The 26,505-nt window shown below is 45.4% G+C and overlaps 1 protein-coding gene across 8 annotated transcripts in view; it reads right to left on the bottom strand.

The window, feature by feature from the left end:
• Nucleotides 1-1,441: 1,441 nt before the first annotated feature.
• The window catches only part of LOC120986212 (CD209 antigen-like protein E), a 113,794-nt gene continuing 88,730 nt past the window's right edge, over nt 1,442-26,505 (bottom strand). For 7 of the 8 annotated variants that reach the window (XM_040414646.1, XM_040414643.1, XM_040414645.1 and 4 more), the window contains 2 exons: nt 17,278-17,604; nt 16,864-16,895 (listed from right to left, as the gene is read on the bottom strand). In XM_040414646.1, coding sequence (XP_040270580.1) covers nt 17,475-17,604 — 130 coding nt within the window. In that variant the 3' untranslated portion in view covers nt 16,864-16,895; nt 17,278-17,474. Of the gene's footprint in view, nt 1,454-16,863; nt 16,896-17,277; nt 17,605-26,505 lie in introns of those variants that run through there. The other variant, XM_040414639.1, reaches the window with a different exon arrangement.

The raw sequence follows: 26,505 nt of genomic DNA, 5'->3' as shown, positions 1-26,505 counted from the left end.
AGACTGTTGATGGTTAAATGCACTTGGGTGACACAGGCTCAGCCTGCACCAGATGTAGTATATGGCCAAAAAATAATCAGACTGTTGATGGTTAAATGCACTTGGGTGACACAGGCTCAGCCTGCAGCTGATGTAGTATATGGCCAAAAAATAACCAGACTGTTGATGGTTAAATGCACTTCGGCGACACAGGCTCAGCCTGCAGCTGATGTAGGATATAGCACAAAATAACCACACTATCGATGGTTAAATACACTTGGTGATAGCTTGTGCTGGCGCACCACAAGTCACAAAATGGCCGCCGATCACCCCAGAAAAAAGTGATCTAAAAACGCTCTGGGCAGCCTCAAAAAAGTGAGCAAGTCAATAATAGCACTTCAATGATCCACAGCTGCAGATCGATCACAGAATGAAGTCTTTTGGAGGAGTTAATCTGCCTAATCTCGCCCTAACGTCGCAGCTGCAACCTCTCCCTATACTGATCATAGCAGAGTGACGTGCGGCGCTACGTGACTCCAGCTTAAATAGAGGCTGGGTCACATGGTGCACTGGCCAATCACAGCCATGCCAATAGTAGGCATGGCTGTGATGGCCTCTTGGGCCAAGTAGTATGACGCTTGTTGATTGGCTGCTTTGCAGCCTTTCAAAAAGTGCCAAGAAAGCGCCGAACACCGAACCCGAACTTTTACGAAAATGTTCGGGTTCGGGTCCATGTCACGGACACCCCAAAATTCATACAGTTCGGGTTCGCTCATCCCTAGTTTAGAAGCAAATCTTGAAATTTTTCAGAAATTTTCAAAAACCCAATTTTTAGGGACCAGTTCAGGGCTGAAGTCACTTTGTGAGGCTTACATAATAGAAACCACCCCATTCTAGAAACTACACCCCTCAAGGTATTCAAAACTTATTTTACAAACGTCGTTAACCCTTTAGGTGTTGCACAAGAGTTATTGGCAAATTGGGATGAAATTTGAGAATTTAAATTTTTGGGCAAATTTTCAATTTTAATCCATTTTTTCCAGTAACAAATCAAGGGTTGTTGTGGAAATTTTTTTAACTTTTATGTTACTTTGATTTTGTAAGAGGCAATTTTATAGAGGTTTATAGAGGCAGCAATTGGTTTTAGTGTTTGCACATTAGAGACAGCATTTAGAGAGTATTTATATATTGTTAACCTGTAAATCACCCATAGAGTGGAGGTTTTGCTCTGGTTTCAAGGGGTAGGGAACAGGAAATATAGAAACTGTTTTTATTGCTGGATTTTGTAGACACTATCTTGATTTCCTCTGTGTGATGACCATGTGCTTGTCGGCCATCTTTATGACCATGTGCTTGTCGGCCCTCTTTACCATGTGCTTGTCGGCCATCTTAGTCAGTTTACTATGGAAAGCGATCTGATTGTTTTTGCCTTAAATGTTAGTTTTGTCAAATAGTTATCTTGTATTTTTGTAACCTTTCTATGTACAGTTTGATTTTGTTTTGATAAGTTTTGTGCTGGATATCAGTTGAGTGTTCGGTTATGTTATAGCTCAGTGACCAGTCTGATACAGGAATCATTGTGTGAGCATTAGTGGCAGTTTAGTGGTGAAATTTTCCTATAGTTGATGATTCTGCTTAATGTTTGTACAGTCGTGGCCAAAAGTTTTGAGAATTACATAAATATTGGAAATTGGAAAAGTTGCTGCTTAAGTTTTTATAATAGCAATTTGCATATACTCCAGAATGTTATGAAGAGTGATCAGATGAATTGCATAGTCCTTCTTTGCCATGAAAATGAACTTAATCCCAAAAAAACCTTTCCACTGCATTTCATTGCTGTCATTAAAGGACCTGCTGAGATCATTTCAGTAATCGTCTTGTTAACTCAGGTGAGAATGTTGACGAGCACAAGGCTGGAGATCATTATGTCAGGCTGATTGGGTTAAAATGGCAGACTTGACATGTTAAAAGGAGGGTGATGCTTGAAATCATTATTCTTCCATTGTTAACCATGGTGACCTGCAAAGAAACGCGTGCAGCCATCATTGCGTTGCATAAAAATGGCTTCACAGGCAAGGATATTGTGGCTACTAAGATTGCACCTCAATCAACAATTTATAGGATCATCAAGAAGTTCAAGGAAAGAGGTTCAATTCTTGTTAAGAAGGCTTCAGGGCTTCCAAGAAAGTCCAGCAAGCGCCAGGATCGTCTCCTAAAGAGGATTCAGCTGCGGGATCGGAGTGCCACCAGTGCAGAGCTTGCTCAGGAATGGCAGCAGGCAGGTGTGAGCGCATCTGCACGCACAGTGAGGCGAAGACTTTTGGAAGATGGCCTGGTGTCAAGAAGGGCAGCAAAGAAGCTACTTCTCTCAAAAAAAACATCAGGGACAGATTGATCTTCTGCAGAAAGTATGGTGAATGGACTGCTGAGGACTGGGGCAAAGTCATATTCTCCGATGAAGCCTCTTTCCGATTGTTTGGGGCATCTGGAAAAAGGCTTGTCCGGAGAAGAAAAGGTGAGCGCTACCATCAGTCCTGTGTCATGCCAACAGTAAAGCATCCTGAGACCATTCATGTGTGGGGTTGCTTCTATTCCAAGGGAGTGGGCTCACTCACAATTTGCCCAAAAACACAGCCATGAATAAAGAATGGTACCAAAACACTCTCCAACAGCAACTTCTTCCAACAATCCAACAACAGTTTGGTGAAGAACAATGCATTTTCCAGCACGATGGAGCACCGTGCCATAAGGCAAAAGTGATAACTAAGTGGCTCCGGGACCAAAACGTTGACATTTTGGGTCCCTGGCCTGGAAACTCCCCAGATCTTAATCCCATTGAGAACTTGTGGTCAATCCTCAAGAGGCGGGTGGACAAACAAAAACCCACTAATTCTGACAAACTCCAAGAAGTGATTATGAAAGAATGGGTTGCTATCAGTCAGGAATTGGCCCAGAAGTTGATTGAGAGCATGCCCAGTAGAATTGCAGAGGTCCTGAAAAAGAAGGGCCAACACTGCAAATACTGACTCTTTGCATAAATGTCATGTAATTGTCGATAAAATCCTTTGAAACGTATGAAGTGCGTGTAATTATATTTCACTACAGCACAGAAACAACTGAAACAAAGATCTAAAAGCAGTTTAGCAGCAAACTTTGTGAAAACTAATATTTGTGTCATTCTCAAAACTTTTGGCCACGACTGTATATCTGTGGCTGTTACACTGAATTGTAGACTTGTTTGGCATAATTAATACGGGTACTACAGTGTAGAAAGGTTCTGTGCCAAACGTATTGGGACAACTCCTAGAAATTGGTACTAGTGTTTTGTTTTTTGTAGCAACCATTGTGGTGTTTGTTTTTTGTGCAATGGAAAGTATTTTTAAAGAAGTAGCAAAGTTGAAGGACACGGCGGCCATTCTTCAGGCTATGCAGGGATCTACTGATCCATGGCTGCAGGCCCAAAATTGTGTAGCAAACCTGATCGGTACCAAAAAATGGCGCAAAAGGAAAGGCAAGTATGCTCTGATTTTTGCTGCTGGGTGGATAGCGGATAAATATCAGGAGTCTTGTAGGCTGAAGCTGAGTTCGGAAGGAGAAGTGGAAGATTTAAAAGTGGAAATTGTTGAATTGAGAACTCTTGTCCAGCAGGCAGCTGAAGCTAGCGCTAATTATGAATGTACTGTGAGGTGTAATACTGAGCTGTGCAAGGAGAATGAATGTTTATCTGAAAGCCTGACGCACGCACAGGGTGCTGTAAGGGAATTGCCAGAGTTATTGAAACAACCGTTGGAGAGTAATGTGTCTGGGATTAGAGGCAATGTATGCACTGTAAGCATGGAGAAGTCTGAGGATTGTGGTTCAGATAGTGGAACCGACTCAGAGATGGAGATGGACAATGTGTCTGACCCTGGAGTTGGAAGCATTAACACAAGGCCAGAAGATTCCTCAGATAAGTCCGTGGTAAGTGGACTCAATACATATAGTAGTGTGGGGTCTAGTCATGCTGGGATGGTTAATGTGCGCCAAGTCAAATCGCCATGTGCCCAGACAAGGTATTATGCAGGGAGGCGAGCTATCCTTTGTTTTGCATGCAGGGAATACGGGCACATTGCACGATATTGTGACGTTGCTAATGGCAACAGACACAGGTATGTTAAGTACCCCAGAACCACACCTAGAAGTGAAGTAGTTTATTCAGCACGGTGGGGTAATGGTCCCAGACATGCCTTTTTGCAAAGGCAGAAAACCCAGGGACAGCCAAGGTCATTGATCAATGAAGCGGATTTTAAATCACAATATGAACGGTTAAAATGTGAAAATGTGAAGCTCAGAGAGGAAATAGATCGGTTCTTGGAATTTTGAATAGAACCCCTTCCCCTAGGAAAAAACGGTTTTGGGACATTGAAATGTTAAATCCTGGTTCTCTGGTAAAATGAATCTGAAGCTGTTTGGGGCTGGACAAATTAACATTTCAATGGCTGGGTGGGTAGAAATTCTCCTGTACGGTTTCAGGGGAACCCTCCAAGACATTGATTTGTTAATTCAGTCATACACAATTGTATGTGTTCCTAAGGGTTTAGTTTTTGTATGAGTTTTGGGTTTTAATTTAAAATTAACTTTTTACTGAATCTCCATGTATATAGCAGGACTGTCTGTAACTGAAGTTTGCTATGTTTGTTTTTCTCTCCTGTTTACAGGTCTTCTTCTACGAATCCATTTTTATTTTTAGGTTTTATTATTGTAATCAAGTTTTTTCCTTTTTTTATTTTTCAGTTATTTTTGTCTATTTTCTTAGATTAATTTACATTTTTCTTCTTTTACTAATCCATTTTTATTTTTTAGGTTTTTATTGAAGTTTCTTTCAGTTTTTCCTTATTTACCAACCCATTTTTATTTCTAGTCTATTATTAATTTTTTTTTTCCTTTTTAATCCATTTAAATTTTTTAGGTTTTTATTGATGTAATCAAGTTTTTTTCAGTTTCTGCAGTTCTATACTCAATCTTAGCATACTTTTTTCCTTCCATTACTCTTTTCCAAGTGACGGTTCTGCACTCCAGGACTCTTCTCTCTTTAACAACCAGAGGTTAACCCCGTATTTATTTTTACTTTATCAGCAGGAGATTGACTGGAGGAGCCACATTGAGCAGGAGAAAAGCGGGTCTCAATTATTGGCTAGTCGTTGCTGACCAAACGCAGGCGTAGCTCAGCTGTGTGTATAGCCCTTTAGGAGGCATACTGGGAATCCAGCAAAAGGAGCTCTGGCTTAAATGCCCTGTGGGAGTGGAAATAGCATTGAGAGTAGCAATAGGCCGCCCTCAGTGCAAGAGATTTCTAGCTGTCCGACATAGACTGTGTAAAAGTCGGGGTTGGACAGACGTACCGTAAGAAAGAGCCGGGGGCGGTACCCTCCATGTACGGTCAAAAGAGTGTCCCTAGACGCAGGCAACACTGGTAAGGCTTGGTTAACCAAGGATGGGTTGTGGTAGATCCATTTTCGGGGGGGAAAACATAGTTCCCCTCGTGGGGTCAGACGGCTGCTCAGTACATGAGATCTAGTTATGGGGTGAAGGCCACAAAGCCCCTTAAAGAATGGAGTAGGTGGTCCAAGGGAACTAATTGGAGTATCCCTCTGGAAGTTAGGTAGCGCAATTGTGGCTGCAAAAGTCAATCATGGTAATTAAGCAGGGCGTACAGAACCCAGTTTTAATCCTGAAGAACCGAGTGATGTACGGCCTGGCCTGAGGGGTAAACTGAGTTTAGGGATCCGATGCAGGAAGCAGAGGAGGCTCTATCTGGGCTGACTTTGCTGAAACAGGCCGGATCCACTAAACCCGGGCCTACTGAAACAACCAGTACCCGAGGTAAGTGAGTCCCTAACTGTCACTTCCACCTCCACTACTGAAAGGGTTGCTTTTCTCTTTCTCTATCTCTCTCTCTCTCATCCCTCCCTCATCCCTCTATCTAACCTTGAGACGATGCACCATGTTTAATCCAGCTTCTCTTCATCCTGGTTTTAAGGACGATGAGAAGGGGGGAAAGTGGTGCAGAAAACAACGATCTTCAAACTTTTTACTAACCATTCCAACCTCTCAAATGTCAATCATTTTTCTAACCTAGTAGAGAATTACGTCGAGAACCATCACAACTGCCTTTTCTTTGACGGTACTTGGGTCAGATTTTTGCAAAGAAGGTAAAAATCATGGCCGATCCATGGCCTGAATGTTTAGCTGTAACCCTTTATTCCATCAGGTATGCCCACAGGCAGCCCCACGGGTTATCACCCGATGTCCACCACCGGGTTCGGGACTCTCTCCCGAACCCAGACTCAATAACCAGTGTTCATTCTAGTCAACCAGGTGATTGGGTCATGCTAAAGAAACATCCGAGGACGGGACTAGAGCCGAGATATCTTGGGCCATTCCAGGTGCTGTTGATGACGCCAACCTCTCTGAAGTTCGAGGGACGAGACAACTGGATCCACACGGGTCACTGCAAGAAGCTGCTCAACTACATCAAAGAATGAAGAGTATCACTTTTGTTTATTTGTTTAGTTTAATGTTTGTTGATAGCACTGGTTTCACATTCCTATAGGGTAATATCAGCTATAGGTTTAATAATAGCTCTGGCTCCTGCTCCTCGCTTGTTAATCCTGTATGGGTGTCCAGGCAGCTAGGCGGCCCATAGATGTGGTAAAGGGAATAAGTTTGTGGGATCCTCCAGTTGTGAGGAAGGTATAAGGTCAACCTTACTAATGAAACCCCCGATCTCTACCATAACACCCATAGACCAGATTATATCTGCTGGAAAGAAGGGTTTGACGTTCAGACTCAGGGAGCGATCCCTCAGTCTATTCAGTTATTACTGGAAGCCCGTGACCATCAGAAGTTCTTGTGTGGAGTTGACGGGTCCGTACTATTTCCTATGCGGTTTAGCCGCTTATAAGGTAATTCCCCCTAATGCCAGAGGTTCATGTGTCCTGGTGAAGCTTGTCCCTGCATCTTACGTTGCAGCCGATTGGGAGAAACTGATGGTGTAGAAGGAGGTAAGAAGGGCAGGGAGAGCTGGAAGGGATTTGTTTTGTGGCTGGACGGGATGGGGAGTTGGACTTATGAAGCGATTGAACAATTTCTCGTCCATAGTGGATGAGATGTTCAAAGAAACCGTTGAGGCCGTGAGAGAGATCACCGAGAAACATCAGTAGAGCGTCCAGAGGAGGGTTTCTGTGAATTAGATGACTGTTATGCCTGGCTTGCAGACACCATTGACAAGGGTCAGGCCCATACTGACAGGAGCAGAGACGGAGCTATGACTAGTGAGGGTTGGAATCCTTTTTAAAGTTTTGGGAGGTCTTGGGGCTCACTGGTTTTCCATTGGATCCGGGCGAAAGGAAATAGGACATGTACTTATGTTTTTTGTTTCCATTCCTTCTATACGCCGGAGTGAGATGTTCCTGATGTCTAATCCCGAACAGACAAGATACCCTGAAGATCAAGGACCAGATGCAGAGGATTCCAAACCAGCCGGCGACCAGCGCGAAACACCACCTCCTGAGTCAGCTCTCGAAGAAAAGAATCTCCGAGTCAAGATTTGTTTTAAGCTACGTGTCAAGATTGACTTTCTGTTTTCCATCATTTATGGATTCAGGACTTCTTCAAAGAAGAATATTGAGATTCGTCGAGAGACACTGGGGAGCATATGACTGTTGTGGAAATTTTATTAGGATGTGTATTTAATATATTGTGTATTGTCATCATGTCTCTCAGTGTCAGGGTAAACCATTGGAGTAGATATCTTCCCGTGTATGTCCTGTCACAGCTGCTGGGCGCAGAGGTCTCCGTCGGCGAATGGTCCATGTGCTAAGCACTGGGCTGTGGGCCGAGGGGGACTGATGTGTTCAGCAGAGCAGTGTTTTGTTGGCTGATGTATGGACACCGGCTAGGGCCCCCGCGCAAGACGCGGATTTATTGGCTTGGTGTGGATGCATTTGTTAAGAGAACAATATAACGAAAGGAAGGTGCGTTTGTTGTCTCTAGTGCGCCTGATCAGCCGCTGGAGATAATGACGTTGTCCTGTAAATAAACATGCAGGAGGATAATAGTAATTTTATCTGGCATTGATCACTGAGCAAGGCTGGATAAAATTAGCTCCAGTGGTAATGGTAGGTTATAGTATATATGTGTTAGTTAGCTAGCTAGGTTATTCTAAATGATGGTGTCTTGTCTTCCTATGTCATCACTTCCTGTGTCCTTGTCTTGAGCCAGCCCCTTTTTACACCTTTTGTTAGTAAATAAAAGTGAGCAGACTGGGCAGGGCGGGGCAGATGCTCAGCAGAACTTAACATGAGAACACCTTTGGCTGACTGCGGTTGAGATTTTTACCTCTCCTTACACAAAGACATTGGAGAGCAGATTTTGAATATTAATATTTCTATTTCAGACAATATTTGCTACAACAGGGTTAACAGCCAAACAAAATGCTATATTTATTGCTACGATTCTGTAGTTTGCAGAAATACCCCATATGTGGCCGTAAACTACTGTACGGGCACACAGTAGAGCGTAGAGGGAAAGGTGTGCCGTATGGTTTTTGGAAGGCCGATTTTGCTAGACTGGTTTATTTACACCATGTCCCATTTGAAGCCCCCCTGATGCACCCCTAGAGTAGAAACTCCATAAAAGTGACCCCATTTTGGAAACTACGGGATAAGGTGGCAGTTTTGCATCAGGGGGCTTCAAATGGGACATGGTGCCAAAAAAAAAAGGCCATCAAAATCTGCCTTCCAGAAACCATACGGCGTTCCTTTCCTTCTGCGCCCTGCCGTTTGGTCATACAGCAGTTTACGACCACATATGGGATGTTTCTGTAAACTGCGGTATGAGGGTAATAAATATAATGGGTTTTTTTGTCACCTGACATCACAAAAATTGTAATAGCAAGCGATCAAAAAGTCATATGCCCCCAAAATAGTGCCAATAAAACCGTCCTCTCATCCCGCAAAAAATTAGCCCCTACATAAGCTAATCGGCTAAAAACAAAAAAAATAAATGACTCTTAGACTATGGAGATACTAAAATGTTTTTTTTTTCTTTATAAAAAGATAATATAGTGTAAAACATAAATAAATAAATAAAAAGACATATTAGGTATCGCCACGTCCGTAAGAATCTGCTCTATAAAAATTTACCCCCCCATAACCCATTAGATGAACACGGTAAAAAAAAAAAAAACGCGACCTCCCTTCCAGGTACATAGGCCTGTACAAATTTGGCCCCAAAGTGATCGATGACCGGCCTGATTTTGTACAGGCGGTCATAGGCAGGATCACCTTGGGGGGGACATGCTGCATTATCTGAATAATGCAGGCATTTCCAGATGGAAATGGCTGTACTGTAAAGTGGGGTCTGGTAGAGGACGTCCCCACTCCAGTAATGCCTGACACTAGGTTTCCTGACTAGGCCCATATGCAGCACGAGGCCCCAAAATGTCCTCATCTCGGCTGCACTGACCGGGGTCCAGCCACCGGGCCTAGCCAAAAAGGAGCCCGGGTGTTGAGCAACAAACTGTTGTGCGTACAGGTTTGTTTGCTCCACCATTAGATTTACAAAGTGGTCACTGAAAGAAAGACTAAAAAAGTCATATTCAGTGAAGCTCACTGTGGGAATCTGGATTCCTGGTTGGCCTACAAAATCAGGAATCACGGGCTCATAACGCTCTGGGGTACACCAGACAAGTTCACCGGTAGGGGGCTCCGGTGGATTTAACTGGTGGGCCAGAAAACTAGTACGAGCCCCAGAGCTGCTCGTACTAGAGTGGGCCACAGGGTCCCTAGCATGGAGGTCTCCTTGCTCCGCCTGGCGGCGTCTCCGCCGCCTAGGGGGCTCATCATCATCGCTAGATGATGAGGAGGACGCGGATGACAACAGGAAAGTGGGGTCATCCTCGTCCTCACTAGGACTCTCGGACTCAGAGGCAAGCTGGGAGTATGCCTCCTCAGCCGAGAACATCCGGTGGGCCATAGGGGAGTGTGTGTCTACGTGTGTGTGTGCGTGCGTGGAAATCTTTATTCAGTGTGCGTGTGTGGGGGGGCACGGGTGTTCGCGTACTTATCCCTAAAACTAACAGGGAAAAGAAAAAAGACTAACTAAAAAAGGGGAAAAAATGGGAAAAAAAATAAATATAAAAATTCAAAACCGCTGATCAACCGTCCGAAGTTGATCAGCGGTGGGGTGTGCGATGCGCTAACAGTGGCCGGACGCTAAGAGTGCCGGCCACAGTCAGCGTACGCGCAAAAAAAATAATTAAATAAATAAACTGCCTGCGCCCCACAAAAGTTGTAGGGGTGAGGGGGGGGGGGTCAGGGGGGCAAGCGTCAGCACGCCTGGGGGGTCTAGGGTCACACAGCTGTGCTGTGGACCCCAGACGACCTATTTAGGGTGATGCAATCAAAGGGTTTTTTTTTCCACTAACTTTCCCTTTTATATCCCTGCCTAGCCCAACCTTTCCCTAGCCTTTCCCTAATTACCTGGCTGATCAGATGAGGGGTGCTGGGGCACAGACCAGGTGCTGGGGCCCAGATGGGGTGATGCTGGCTGAGATCTCTCCTCTGCTCCCCGGACACAAAAGGAGGAGGAGAGGAGCGCTGCCAAGATTTGAACTTCCCGCCGCCCGCCCACCTACCAATCAGAGGCGATCCTGAGAGGTGATGTCACATCACCTCTCAGGATTGCAGGATGGTGATTGGTGGTGTAATATCACCATTCTGTTCCGGGTTATCGGGTCCTCAGAGACCCGAATAACCCGGAAACACAGAAAACCGCAGGTCTGAATTGACCTGCGGTTTGCTGCGATCGCCTACACGGGGGATGGGGGGGTCAAGACCCCTGTGTCCTAAAGAGGTTAAGATGCACTGCATCTTATAAAGGGAAAAGTACAGTACCACTGGCAAGGGGGGCCCTCTTGGCCCCCCTGGCTTAGGGACCCCTATTGCTATGTCACGATTGCGTTCCGTTGTTCAGTTTTTTCCGCGTGAGTGCAATGCGTTTTGCACGCGCGTGAGAATTTTTTTTATGTGGTGCCTAGACACGAACCTGGACTTCTTTACTGAAGTTCAGGTTTGGTGTTCTGTAGATTTTATTATTTTCCATTATAACATGGTTATAATAGAAAATAATAGCATTCTTTAATACAGAATGCTAAGTATAATGTCAATTGAGGGTTAAAAATTATAAAAACATAACTCACCTCATCCACTTGATCGTGCAGAAGGTCCTTCTATCTTCATTCAGCAGGACCTGCGCTGACGTCACCGCGCTCAAAACGTGGTGAGCGAAATAACATCAGCGAAGGTCCTTTTGCAGGTCCTTCAAGAAGAACAAAGAAGAGGATCCCGGCTGCGCGATCAAGTGGATAAGGTGAATTATGTTTTTATTATTCCGAGGTCCCGCAAAAAAAATATAACATGTCCTATTCTTGCCCGTTTTGCAGACAAGAATAGGCATGTCTACAATGGGCCGCCCGTTCTGTTCCGCAAATTGCGGAAGGCACACGGACGGCTTCCGTTTTTTGCGGATCCGCGGTTTGCGGACCGCAAAAAACGCCACGGTTGTGTGCATGAGGCCTAAAAGAGTTAAACATGAGCTGAGCATTACAGGGCTATGAATTCTGCATGAAGACTTGATGATTCAAAAATTTAAAGAAAAAAACCCCTGAAATTTTGCAATTAGCCGATAAGGGACATTAAACTATTGTGGGCACCAGACATAAGTTATGTGAGAAGTTTCGGTGGTCTGGAATCAACACGAACGTGGAACATATGTCCTTTATAAGTTTAGCCTGTCACCTGGTGGGCAGCAGGCCAAAACCAGAACCAGTCACACATACCATTTTACTTAGTAGGACATGGGAAGATCTGTGATAATCTGTGTGACATGCCATCAGGACACAACCTTCTATCATTTCCGGAGATAGCAAGAGGTAGTAATTCTCACTAAAAGCAACTTCGTCAACTTCAATCAAACCACGATTGCTTCTCATGGTTTGCCTAAACTGATTCTAAGTGATAACGACTGTAAATAATTTCAGGATTAACTAATGTTGAATGCCAATGAACATCATCGTACAACCCCACACTGGCCACGAGTTAATTGGGAACTGATGCACCAGAAATGCACAATGTTGAAAGTTCTATAAATAGCTGACTTAGAGGGAAGAGACTCAAAAAAGGAACCGTGGAAATGAATTTTTGCTTATCGTATCAGACATGGTGGTTCCAGCTACTAATGGTCTTGTGAATTTTGGTGGTGGATGAAGAAGTTTTGTTGTAAACGGTATGAGAAACAACATCACTGTCACAATAGTGTCCTCAAACAAGGACATAAAGCATTGCTTAAAAAAAAACACCTTAACAAAACTTCCTCTTCCTCTGAGACAGAACCCGAAGGTATGTATGTACTAAAGGAAAGAAAAATAGGTACTCAAGTGGTTCTGGAGGATTCGGAAGGAAATACAATAGTGCCAAATTCATCATTTATAAAAAAAATGTGTTTAGCCAGAAAATCAAGAGATGAAAAGTTGAAAAGGTAATTTCTGGTATTTCTGACAACAACCCACCAATGCCCACATCAGGACCACCAATGGTTAAAGGGGTATTCCCAGTATCTGGGAGTCGGACACTGATGGCGTGTCACTAGGATCTGCACCACGAGCTGAAAATGTAGCTATATATTGAAGTAAAGACCCATTGGTTAAAAAAAAAAAAAAGTGGAGAAAAACTGCATCACAAATGTGTCCAAAACTGCGCAAAAAATGGTTTAAAAAACACACAAAAAATTGATTTTGCACTGAATTTTGTAGGCTGATTTTCAAAATCTGTTGTGTGAAAATGCCCTAAGGGGAGGGCCTGTACATATATTGTATAGAGTGTATCACGGTCATGTCCGGTGGTCAGGACATGTTGGAGGTTGTAATTTTCTATGTATTGAGTAGAATAGAACTGTATTATGGTGATGTCCAGTGGTCAGGGCATGTTGGGAGTTGGGAGTTTTCTATACTTTGAATATAATGGACTTGTATTATGGTCATGTTCATTTTTAAGGTCATGTTGGGGGGCTGTAGTGTTCTATGTACAGAGTATAATAAAAAAGGAATTGTGATCATGTCCAGTGGTCAGGTCATGTTCGGGGCTGTAGTCCTCCATGTATAGGTATAATAGAATTGTATTATGGTCATGTCCAGTGGTCAAGGCATGTTGTGTTCTATGTAAATAGTATAAGTTCTGTTTACACTGCGTTTGTCAGCTCTGTGCCCATAGGACGCATAGACAGCTGATTGTAATAGTGAAGCAGAGAGTTGCCAGCCCCGCGCTTTACCATTCAGCTCAGCAGCAGCACAATATCTGTCACACATCGCACTGCTAGACAGACTGAGTGGCGCAGGGCCAGGAATTGGCCTCTATTAACCTCATCCTACACAGCAAGCATGATGTGTAACATTATCCTGCTGCGTGTTGTGGCGAGCTTCGATCATCGGAGGAACTAGGGGAGTATTTACTTTTTTTTTTTTTATTGGGGGCACATATCTGGCATAACTACTGTGAAGGAGTGCATATCTGGTATAGCTACTGTGAGGGGGAACATATCTGGCCATAACTACTGTGAGGGGCCACATATCTGGCATAGCTAATGTCAGTGGGCAAATATCTTGGCATAACTACTGTCAGGGGGCACAAATCAGACATAACTGGTGTGAAGAGGTCACAATATGGGCATAACTACTGTGGAGGGGGCACATCTGGGCATAACTATGGTGATGGGGCATATCTTGGCATAACTCCTGTGAGGGGACATATCTGGGCATAGCAACTGTGAAGGGGGCACATATGTGGGCATAACTACTGTGAAGGGGACACATATCTAGGCATAACTACTATGAAGGGGGCATATATCTGGGCATAACTACTATGAAAGGGGCACAATGTTGGCATAACTACTGTGAAGGGGCACAATGTGGGCATAACTACTGTGAAGAAGGCAGAGTGTGGGCATGACTACTGTGTGCTTTCACAAAGGGGGAATAATTACTGTGTGGGGACATTAAGGGGACTGGGTGTGTATAGTTATGTTTTGGGCGCGTTCTGCAGATATTGTCCCTCTTTGTGTTTTTCACTAGTCGGGCGGTATGCCGGAGGGGGTAAGAGCACCCTGGTTCTAATTATTATAACCACCTGTTTCTGGATGCCGCCGAGCACCCATATCAATTTATGTGTATACTTCTGTCCCTCATTGTGTTCGTTGAGGGCAAAAAATAGCAGGTCTTTTTGAGGATATTTTTTATTTTATCTAGTACTTGAGTAATAAAAGTAATGTTTTATGATGAATGATAATTCCCCCCAGGTTGTAAATGTGCCTAAAGTAGGTGTCAGACCGTTCCCTATTAAGGTGGATGAGCAGAAATAATGTAAGGGTAAACCCAGTGGTTCCTGGCATTGCATGATTATAATTATGTGGTAGAACACAGGGCAGGACAAGTACATATGAATGCTGTTGCCTTGTCACGGGTGCATTGTCTGGCAGCATCAGGTGCCCGCTCCGCGGGCCTTGGGCGAGGGGGATATATAAGCAGCCAGTTGGGAAAGTGCTGGATCATAGGTAACTCTCTGTGTTATAAATCCCAGATGGATATGATTTAGGCCTCGTCCACATTTCCGTGTCAGTGACACGTCCGTGAAAAAAAGCATACGTGTATCATCAGTGAAGATGTCCGTGAAGGATCCGTGGTTGGTCTGTGTGTCTGTTTTTACCATCCGTGCTGTCGCTCAGCTGAAAATAAATTTCCAAAGAATCTCCTATCAGTCTTGCCATCTGTGTTGTGAGAAGAACGGTTTCCGGCACTGTGATACTTTTCAGTAGAAACTTCCTCTTTATTAATGTATCATAAATCCATGTACAGACAAATCCTTACAACATGCGGTAGTTGACGCGTTTCGGACCAGTGGTTACGACTAAGGACACTGGTCTGAAATGCATCAACTACCGCATGTTGTAAGGATTTGTCTGTACATGGATTTATGTTACATTAATAAAGAGGAAGTTTCTACTGAAAAGTATCACAGTGCCGGAAACCTTTCTTCTCACATGCTATATGGACTACCTGTGCGTGTGCTGTCTGTGGAAAATGCAGACAGCACACATCAGTGAAAAACGGAAATGTGGACGAGGCCTTAGGGCTCATGCACACGAATGTATTTTCTTTCCATGTCTGTTCTGTTTTTTTTGCGGACCGTATATGGAACTATTCATTTTAATGGGTCTGCAAAAACAAAACACGTTTCCGTATGTCCTATTATTGTCCGCATTACGGACAAGGATAGTACTGTTCTATTAGGGGCCAGCTGTTCCGTTCCGCAAAATGCGGAATGCACTTGGACGTCAGCCGTATTTTTTGCGGATCCGTTTTTTGCGAACCGCTAAATACATACGGTCGTGTGCATGAGCCCTTAGGTGTATTCTAGGGTCCAGGATTTAGGAGTAGCTGTAGAGACTAGATGGTATGACCCCTTCCATACTACACTCTGGGTTTTTATCCTGCTAAACCTGGAGTTCAAGATATTTAAAGAGAGCAGACTACAGCCATGCTCGGACTGTCTTCCGCTGACCTGTACATGGTGAGCCCTCATATTCTGGCACTCAGTGGCGTACCTTCAATGTAGGCAGACTACGTGACTGCCTGACGCTGAACTCCTTCCTCTTCTCCAGGAAAGAAAACAATGGTTTTTTTTTTTGGTTTTTTTCATGTAGTGGCCACTAGGTGGTGCTCAGTGCATTGAGATCAATGGTAAGTATATCAATTCCTATGTACACAAAGAGGGCATTGCTACTGTGAAAGGGGCACAGAGAGGGCATAACTACTGTGAAAGACTCATCTTGTACGATATTGTTGGTCTTTTCATGTACTTGAAGAACCGTTTTTAAGTCCATCTGTCTAACATATCTTAGATGGGGCCTAGCACAATATGCCTGAGCTTTATGAACTACTTTCTGTTGGAGGTATTGGTAAAGACTAGAATATGGTATCTCAAATATAGATTGGCTATACATATATTAGACTCTTCCATAGCTTCATGAATGGCCAAGTGGCTCAGGTTTTCCTGACGTTAAAGAGGACCTTTCAGTTGTAAAAACTATGTGAACTAAGTATGCTGCCATGTAGAGCGGCGCCCGGGGATCTCACTGCACTTACTATTATCCCCGTGCGCCGCTCCGTTCTCCCGTTATAGGCTCCGGTACCTTTGCTCCTTAAGTTATAGTAGGCGGGTCTGCCCTTGTCCTGTGGGTGTCTCCTTCTCCTAGGCTGTAGCGCTGGCCAATCGCAGCGCACAGCTCACAGCCTGGGAGTTTTTTTTCTCCCAGGCTGTGAGCTGTGCGCTGCGATTGGCCAGCGCTACAGCCTAGGAGAAGGAGACACCCACAGGACAAGGGAAGACACCGCCTACTATAACTTAAGGAGCAAAGGTACCGGAGCCTATAACGGGAGAACGGAGCGGCGCACGGGGATAATAGTAAGTGCAGTGAGATCCCCGGGCGCCGCTCTACATGGCAGCATACTTAGTTCACATAGTTTTTACAACTGAAATGTCCTCTTTAACTAAATGCAAGTTCCTCATGACTCTTTTCTGTAACCAGAAGATTTGCCACCTTTGTAACCCGTAGCTGCTCATTTTTCCATAGATTCTCACTCCCGCCTTGATCTCAAAACCCTTTGGGGCGCACTTGGTTGACATTTCTGTGTAGCACTCTTCAAGGGGTTGTGGGTTAGGTTTTACAACACTATCTACCACCTTTTCACACATTTGGCGCTGCAATAGAGAGCTTTTATCAACACCATTGTTCTTGTGAATATATATTTATTTAAAGGGAACCTGTCTTCTTACAAAACAGTAATAATTCAGAGTTAAAGGGAACCTGTCACCGGTATTTTGTGTATAGAGCTGAGGACATGGGTTGCTAGATGGCCGCTAGCACATCCGCAATACCCAGTCCCCATAGCTCTGTGTGCTTTTATTGTGTAAAAAAAACTATTTGATACATATGCAAATTAACCTGAGATGAGTCCTGTGTGTGAGATGAGTCAGGGACAGGACTCATCTCAGGGTAATTTGCATATGTATCAAACAGGTTTTTTTTACACAATAAAAGCACACAGAGCTATGGGGACTGGGTATTGCGAATGTGCTAGCGGCCATCTAGCAACCCATGTCCTCAGCTCTATACACAAAATCCCAGTGACAGGTTCCCTTTAACTTTGAATTATTACTGTTTTGTAAGAAGACCCTACATATTCCTACTCCACCATCCACCATCCTCTGTTCCCATTTAAAAAGATATAACTGAGCCATTTTCTGAGATAGGATGATTGATACGACGCTGATATACAGTAGTTGAGATAATCTTCTTGAAGTCAGATGAACTTTGGTTCAGATGCTATAAGTACTCCAAATTCAGCAGCAGCACCATTTCTTGCAAATATACTTCAATTTTCTTTCGCAGGTCAGATCATTCCAGTATCCACTCTCAGATTCGGCACAATCCTCATTCTGTAAGTTATTTGGCTCTCCTTTCTTCCAGGTGCTGGAGAAGGACAAGAAAACGGTGAAAATGATCAGATTGGTAGAAGTCCATATGTTATGGATGGTCATCACCTCACTCCTCACCACAGCAGCCCTTAGGAAGAGGGACTAAGGTAGCTAAAGGGTAACCAGTTTGTGAGCCCACTAATCAATATAACATAAATTTCTATCTGAAAAACCGATTCAGTTTTGGAGACCTGTTTAAGGTGCTTATCATAAAGGGCATCTGTCAGCAGATTTGTACCTATGACACTGGCTGACCTGTTACATGTTCTCGTGGCAGATGAAGGTGTCTGTGCTGGTCCCATGTTCATATGTGCTTTAATATATGTAAATGAGCCCCAAGGAGCAACGGGGGCGTTACCGCTACACCTAGAGGCTGTGCTCTCTCTGCAACTGTTGCACTCTCTCCAATTTGATTGAGAAGACCAGGTGTGATGATGTTTTCACTGCCTGGCCCTGTCAATCAAAGTGCAGAGGTTGCAGCAGTTGCAGAGAGAGCAGAGCCTCTAGGTGTAATGGTAACGCCCCCGTTGCTCCTAGAGGCTCATTTGCATATATTAAAACTTCATTTTTTTTCAGCGATGCAGTCATATATGAACATGGGACCAACACAGATGCCTTCAGCTGCCAAGCGCACATGTAACAGGTCAGCCAGTGTCATAGGTACAAAACTGCTGACAGATGCCCTTTAAAAAATCCCTACATTAATTGCTTGAACTCCCAGGATCGGCAGTAATATTACAGCAAGTTTTCAATTCCTCTACAGTGCCAACACCAGCAAAATAAATGATCATACAGGTATAATTGAAATCAATGGGCTGCACATGTAATGCACAGAGGTCCTGGGGGCTCCAGAGTGAGATGAACTCCTTTTTGGCTCATAATGGAGGGTCTAAGGTGGGAGACCCCCTCCTTTATTATAGGGCTACCATCTGGGGTAATTGAACATTTTTTAACAAAAAAACAATTTAAGGCGAAAAAGGACAATTTACATAAAGTGATCTGCTTAAAGGGGTAGTCCGGTAGTCCTGTGGATAGGGGATAACTATCTGTTCGCAAGCATAGGGGCTCCATATCCTGTGGAGCCCCCCCTGAAATGGACGGATTGCTGGTCAAAGATGCGCGCTGCTGCTCCATTCATTTCTATTGGAGTGCCAGAGATAGCTGAGTACTGTACTCTGCTATCAGTGGTGCACTTTTCCGACCAGCCACACTGTTCATTTCAGGGGGCTCCACAGGGTATGGGACCCCCATTGATGTGAGGTGGTAGTTCCAGAGGTAGGATCCCCACCAATCTGATAGTTATCCACAGGATAGGGGATAACTTGTTATAACGAAAATACCTCTTTAAGTTTCCCCACTTTCAAAAAATGAAGGGGGTGGGGACGTAGAATCTAAAGTAAGTGCCACAGCGTGGGATACATCTAAGGGCTCATGCACACGAATGTGTGCTGGCCATGCCCATATTGCAGCCTGCAAGCAGCAGGTCCGCAATATACGGCACCAGTGGTGTGCGTGCCGTATCACGGATGCGGACTCATTCACTTGAATGGATCCACAATCCGGAAGATACGGTGTGGAGGCACAGGGAAAAAGGCCACAGAAGCACTTTGGTCCGTGCTTCCACACCGCAAACACATAGAACATGTTCTATTTTTTTTGCGGTGCAGGCGGATCGCGGATCCATTAAAGTTGAATGGGTCTGCATCCATCAGCGCAGGCCACACAGACAGTGCCCGTGCATTGGCGACCATAATTTGCCATCCTCAATGAACGGCACAGGTGGCACATGTTTGTGTGCATGAGCACTTAGGCATATTTGGCATCTGTTTGAGCCATTTCCATCACAGATCCGTTATTTTAGACAGAAAAAAAAGTCCTGCATGCAGATCAGAAGAACGGAAATATAACGATGATGTGAACTCCCCCAAAGGCCTCGTGCAGATGAGCGTTTTTGTGTGTCACATTTCATAAAAAATGCTCCATGTGGGAGCTGAAATGGTGGGCTCAGGTGAATAAAGTACACCATTATATACAGTACAGTATATATACAGTAAATTTAAATATATATATATATATATACAGTACAGACCAAAAGTTTGGACACACCTTCTCACTCAAAGAGTTTTCTTTATTTTCATGACTAAGAAGGTATCAAAACTATGAATTAACACATGTGGAATTATATACATAACAAACAAGTGTGAAACAACTGAAAATATGTCATATTCTAGGTTCTTCAAAGTAGCCACCTTTTGCTTTGATTACTGCTTTGCACACTCTTGGCATTCTCTTGATGAGCTTCAAGAGGTAGTCCCCTGAAATGGTCTTCCAACAGTCTTGAAGGAGTTCCCAGAGATGCTTAGCACTTGTTGGCCCTTTTGCCTTCACTCTGCGATCCAGCTCACCCCAAACCATCTCGATTGGGTTCAGGTCCGGTGACTGTGGAGGCCAGGTCATCTGGCGCAGCACCCCATCACTCTCCTTCATGGTCAAATAGCCCTTACTTTCAAAGTTTTCCCGATTTTTCGGCTGACTGACTGACCTTAATTTCTTAAAGTAATGATGGCCACTCGTTTTTCTTTACTTAGCTGCTTTTTTCTTGCCATAATACAAATTCTAACAGTCTATTCAGTAGGACTATCAGCTGTGTATCCACCTGACTTCTCCTCAACGCAACTGATGGTCCCAACCCCATTTATAAGGCAAGAAATCCCACTTATTAAACCTGACAGGGCACACCTGTGAAGTTAAAACCATTTCAGGGGACTACCTCTTGAAGCTCATCAAGAGAATGCCAAGAGTGTGCAAAGCAGTAATCAAAGCAAAAGGTGACTACTTTGAAGAACCTAGAATATGACATATTTTCAGTTGTTTCTGTTTGTTATGTATATAATTCCACATGTGTTAATTCATAGTTTTGATGCCTTCAGTGTGAATCTACAATTTTCATAGTCATGAAAATAAAGAAAACTCTTTGAATGAGAAGGTGTGTCCAAACTTTTGGTCTGTACTGTATATATATATATATATATATATATATATATATATATATATGAGCGATTTCCCTTTTAGCGATTTCCCTGTCTGGTGTGCGTGGGGTTAATTCACTGGCTGGTTTGGAGCAAAGTGGTGAGTTGGGTGTGGTCTCAGCTCTCTTTATATCCTTTGGCTTGGAGACCGAGATCTGTTGGTTTGTCTGCCTTGCATGTGAGATGCTTGCTCTGTGCATGGATGAGATGTGAGGGCCATCCAAGTTTGACATCAATGTTCTCAGCAATGTCATCTGCAATGTCATACTGTGTGTTTCCTCCTTGTCTTCCTTCCCCTCCTGGTGTGTAGTTTTTGGTGTGGGTTTGAGTTGGAGGTTTGTTATACGTCTGGGTGTTTGTTTCATGTAAGTGTGTACTGGCCTGCATAGACGTTTGACGTTTTCCCATTTTGTGTGTGTGTACACAGGAAGGGGGTTGGTTTCCCAGAGGGGGAACTACTCTACAAGACAGTGTGCTGTCCTGCCTGGAGCTTCCATGCATTTGGTGTTCGCATGGAGGTCCGGGAAGATGGTGCCATCTTTCCATCTCTGCTGCGGCAGGTTAGTGTTGGTTGTTGCTAGTGTTCTGTTGTTACACTGTGTACTTACCTGCCGTGCAGTTGCTGCATTCTGTCTTTCTCCCTGTCAGATACTGGGCCTCTGGAGATGTCTGTCATCCGTGGTGATGGATGAACAGGAGTCTCTGCCCTGTCACGATGTTGAGGGCGATGCAGGGATTCCTAGACTTCTAGGTTCGTGGGTATGAGCCCCCTTACCATTGAAGGCGGCTTATACAGTCAGGAGATTAGGGCTATTTGAGGGAAGCTTTAGGAGGTGACCAGCTCCCTTTTTCCCTTCCTGTGGCCTAATAATTGGTGACATTGTACGGTGGGGAGTTTCCCCCACTCCCCACCGTGACATGTGGATGACAATATCGTCCAGGTAAGCCCAAGCATACCGACGATGTGGACGAAGCACGATGTCCATTAGTCACTGAAAAGTGGCGGGGCGCCATGCAGACCAAAGGGTAAGACCTTATATTGATGCAGCCCCTCATGCGTGATGAAGGCAGTTTTCTCTTTAGCAGCCTCCGTTAAGGGCACCTGGCAGTACCCTTTCGTGAGGTCCAAAACAGAAAAATACCGGGCTCGTCCTAACCTCTCGTGAGCTCATCCACCCGGTGCATGGGATATGCATCGAATTTGGAAACCTCGTTAAGTTTTCGAAAGTCGTTACAAAACCGCAACCTCCCTTCCAGCTTGGGTATCAATACTATAGGACTGGCTCACTTTTTGACTCTTCAATGACGTCTAGCTGCAACATTAGCTGCACCTCCTCCGATATGGCTTTTTGCCGAGCCTCGGGTACCCGGTATGGTTTTAATCAGACTTTTGCCTGAGACTCAGTGACAATGTCATGCTGGATTATGGAAGTGCAAGGGAGGTCCAAGAACACATCCGTGTTCCGACTTACGAACTCCCTGGCCTCCTGAGTCTGTTTAGAGGAGAGGCTGTCAGAAATTTTTACTGTGGCAGCCGCCTCTCTTGCATCAGACAGAGGGGCCGGTACCTCTTCTCCTAGAAAAACCGGCCGCGGGCTTTCTTCTGTACAGGTTTACCTATTTCCACGGTTTGAGTAAATTTACATGGTAAACCTTCTCCGGCTTTCGCCGCCCTGGCTGGTGTACCTTGTACTTTACATCTCCAATTTTCTCGAGTACCTCGTAGGGCCCCTGCCACCTAGCCAGGAACTTACTGTCCACGGTCGGCACCAGAAACAAAACCCGATCACCCAGGTTAAAGATCCGGACCCGAGCCTGCCGAATATATACCTGACTCTGGGCTCGCTGAGCTGCCTCCATATGCTCCCTAACAAGAGGCAACACTGTCTCTATCCGATCTTGCATCTGGGTAACCTACTCAATGACACTTTTATGTGGAGTGGGTTGTTGTTCCCTTGCCTCTTTGGCCACGTACAAGAGACCGCAAGGGTGTCTGCCATATAGCAGTTTGAAGGGCGAGAACCCAGTAGAGGCCTGGGGTACCTCTCGCATTGTGAACATGAGATAGGGCAGAAGGAGGTCCCAGTCCTTCCCATCTTTAGCCACCACCCTTTTCAACATATATTTTAATGTTTTGTGAAACCTTTCTACCAGACCATCCGTTTGCGGATGGTAAACGGACGTCCGTAGTTGTTTTATGTGCAGCAACTTACAGCGTTCCCTCATCACCTTGGACATAAAAGGGGTTCATTGGTCGGTCAGAACCTCTTTAGGTAGTCCTACTCGGGAAAACATCTCCATTAATTCCTTAGCTATTATTTGACCGAGGTATGTCGCAGTGGCACCGCCTCCGGGTACCGAGTGGCGTAGTCTAGAATGACTAAGATGTGTTGATGCCTTCTGGTCGGACTTTGGTACTGGGTCTATGAGGTCCATAGCTATTCGGTCAAACGGTACTTCGATAATCGGGAGAGGTACTAGGGGACTACGGAAATGTGGCTAGGGGCTAGTTATCTGGCAGATCGGGCAAGACTTACAAAACTCTTCCACTTCTTTGAATATGCTGGGCCAGGAAAAACCGCTGTAGAATACGATCCTGAGTTTTCTGCAGCCCCAGGTGACCCCCGAGAATGTGTTGGTGGGCTAGATCTAACACAAGCTTGTGATAAGCCTTGGGGACCACCAACTGTTCAATAGGCTCACCCCGTAGTTGGTTTACCCGATACAAATTTATCCTGATGAACCACAAAACGAGGAAACACTGACTCTGCCCCAGGTTTTTGTGGTTCACCATCTACTAATAACACATTTTCCCAGGCGTAGGATAGGGTTGGGTCCCGACGTTGGGCGGTACCAAAATTATCCCCCGAAACATTGAGGTCTGCCAATTCAGGACACGGGGGCAAGTCCTCCACGTCTCCCACCATCACATCTTCCACGTCTCCCACCTCTTCCACCGAAGTGGCGATCACCCCTACCGCTGGCCCTTCGGTCTCAGGTTCCCAGGGTTCTGGTCTCCCCCCCTGAGCCAGGCCACTCTGCTAGGGTTACCCCTGTCTCATGGGTATCAGTCACTCTCATAGCAGCCCACAGTGCTGGGAGGATCGGGAAGTCTCTCCCTATTATGAGTTCATAATGTAGATTTATGGCGACAGCCACCTCATGGGTCCATCTACCGGCCACCGTAGTTAGAGACACCAGCGCTGTGGGGTAGTCTTTTAAGTCTCTGTGGATGCACATCATCCCGACTTTCCGGCCAGTATACTCAGGGGACCACACCAGGGTAGCCCTTACTAGGGTTACCAGACTCCCTGAGTCCAGCAGAGCCTCCACCAGAGTGTCTCCTACTTCCACCTGGCACAAAAGATCTATAAACTCTGGGGTACCTGTTGCACACAGCCTCCTGGCATATAGCGACTGATGGTAGCCATAGTTAGTGTCCATGGGCTCAACCCGATGGTGACAGTCAGCCATTACATGGCCAGGCTCCTGACACTGACAGCAGACTATCGGAGCCAGTTCTACCGTGGGTACATCCTGGGCGGGTTTTATCGGCTCAAATCTCCGGGCCTGGGGTGGAGATTTCCAGGGGTTGCCGACCCCCCCCTCCCGACAAAACCCTCCTTTAGATTCCTGGTAGCTTCATAGCGTTCCACCAGGTCCACCATCTCAAGGGCATTGCCAGGAGACACCTGAAAGATCCAGTCCTGGAGAGGGTATGGCAAAGCCCTCCAGAACATATCGGCTAACATACGATCCAGCATAGCAGTGGGACTCAGCACGTCAGGCTGTAGCCATTTTTGCAAGAGGTAAAGTAAGACGACCTCAGCCCACTGGGGTAGCTTTTCCCTGATGGTGTCACGAGGGTATCAAGAGCCACGTCTGACTCCGTTATACCTGGGGTCAGGAAGTCGCAGCGGGTGGCTGCACGCTCTATATCTAAAGATCATGGTGTTTCTTAGTTATTGTTTTCTGTGTTTGCCTTGCTATCCTTTTTGTCTCTCTCAGGGATCCGTAGCTTCTCCTCCTCAGCTGTTTCGTGTCTGCCACTCCCTACCTCCTTATATTCTCCCCTCACACTTCTCTAGTTGCCAGTTATAGAGCTTCCTGCCTGGACATCTATACTGACCCACTGGAGTGGTTAATCCTGGTTGTTGTTCCTGTGTGCTACCCTCCGGATCCCTGTTTGGCTTATTGTTGTCTCCTGTTGTCGCCCACCTGAGAATATATGTTGAGTCTGTGTTGTCTGTCCTCCCCTTAGTGTTTTCCCTTAGAGTTAGTGGTGCGGACTAGTGTTCCCATCGCCCTGTTCACTACCTAGGGCTCAGCTCAGGGAAAGCCAGGGCTTTAGGCACGTGATCGGCGTACGGGTGAGGAACCCGTCTAGGGACGTCAGGGCAGCCAGGTGCCAGCCGCCAGGTGAGTCAGGGGTCACCATCTTCCCTCTCACTTGGGCAGGGCCTTCCTCGTTCCCTCCCTCTGTGTCACGTATGTGATAGCCACGCCGACCGTGATATTATAACTGGCCCTTACTTTTTGAAAAATAAAAATAAAAATAAAAATAAATTAAATTTTTTTGTTTGTTGTTTTTTTTTCTCTCTCTACTTAGAATCCAATATGGATCCTATTGATGCCTTGGCAGAACAGCTTCAAAGCCTGTCTTTGGAGGTGGCAGGATTGAAGGCGTCTGTTCTCCAACAACAGCAGCAAATGCAGCAGACCGCACCCCCAGCGGTTGCTATGGGTAACCAGGTTGTCACTGAACCCAAGGTTGCTCTTCCCGACAGATTTTCTGGGGGAAGGGACAAATTTGCAACGTTCCGTGAGGCCTGCAAATTATATTTTAAGTTGCGCCCTTACTCCTCAGGTCATGAAGAACAGCGGGTAGGGATTGTCATTTCCCTGCTTCAGGGGGATCCGCAATCCTGGGCGTTCTCGTTACCCCCTGGTTCTCAGGCTCTTCGGTCAGTGGAGGGATTTTTTGGGGCTTTGGGTCTCATATATGATGACCCTGACCGAGTCGCCCTGGCTGAGTCGAAGTTACGGAGACTCCTACAGGGAGATCGGTCAGCAGAGGAATATTGCTCAGAGTTCCGTAGGTGGGCTACGGATACTCAGTGGAACGACCCGGCTCTCAGGAGTCAGTTCTGCTCTGGGTTATCTGAAAGGGTTAAGGATGCACTGGCGCTGTATGAGACCCCCCTTTCCCTTGATGCTGTTATGTCCCTCTCTATCAGAATAGATAGACGTCTTAGGGAGAGATCGAAAATTCCGGAGCAATTGGTTACCTCTCCCAAGCAACAGTCAGCCTGTACTGACTTAGATGAGCCTATGCAGCTAGGCGGAACTTCTCGTCAGGTCCGTCCTCCTGAGATTCGCCGTAGGGGGGGGGCTTGTTTTTTCTGTGGGGGGAGGGGTCATTTCATTAATGTCTGTCCCTCCTTTCTCAAAAACAAAAGACCGTCGGAAAACTACTAACCCCGGGCTGTGCGGAGGATGTCAGCCGGGGGGTATACGTTTCCTCCATACGAACATCTCAATTTGTGTTACCAGCGGTCATTGTTTTTGGTGTTAAGACGGAGTCTATTTCTGTTTTTCTAGACAGTGGAGCAGGGGTAAACTTGATTGATGCCCATTTTGCCCGCACTATGGGTTTGTCTCTCTGTACGCTGCAGAGACCTATTCCCGTATTCGCTATAGATTCTGCTCCTCTGTCTCAGAGAAACCTCACCCACATTGTTCGTAATTTACACCTTCGGGTAGGGGACCACCATAATGAGTGTCTTTCATGTTACGTTCTGGAGGGCCTTCCCTCTCCGGTGGTATTGGGTCTTCCCTGGTTGGTAGCGCACAATCCAGTGGTGGAT

Source organism: Bufo bufo, chromosome 1 (assembly GCF_905171765.1).
Source record: "Bufo bufo chromosome 1, aBufBuf1.1, whole genome shotgun sequence".
Lineage (NCBI taxonomy): Eukaryota > Metazoa > Chordata > Amphibia > Anura > Bufonidae > Bufo > Bufo bufo.
Note: the sequence above shows the minus strand (reverse complement) of the source record. Positions and strands in the feature narration are given on the sequence as shown.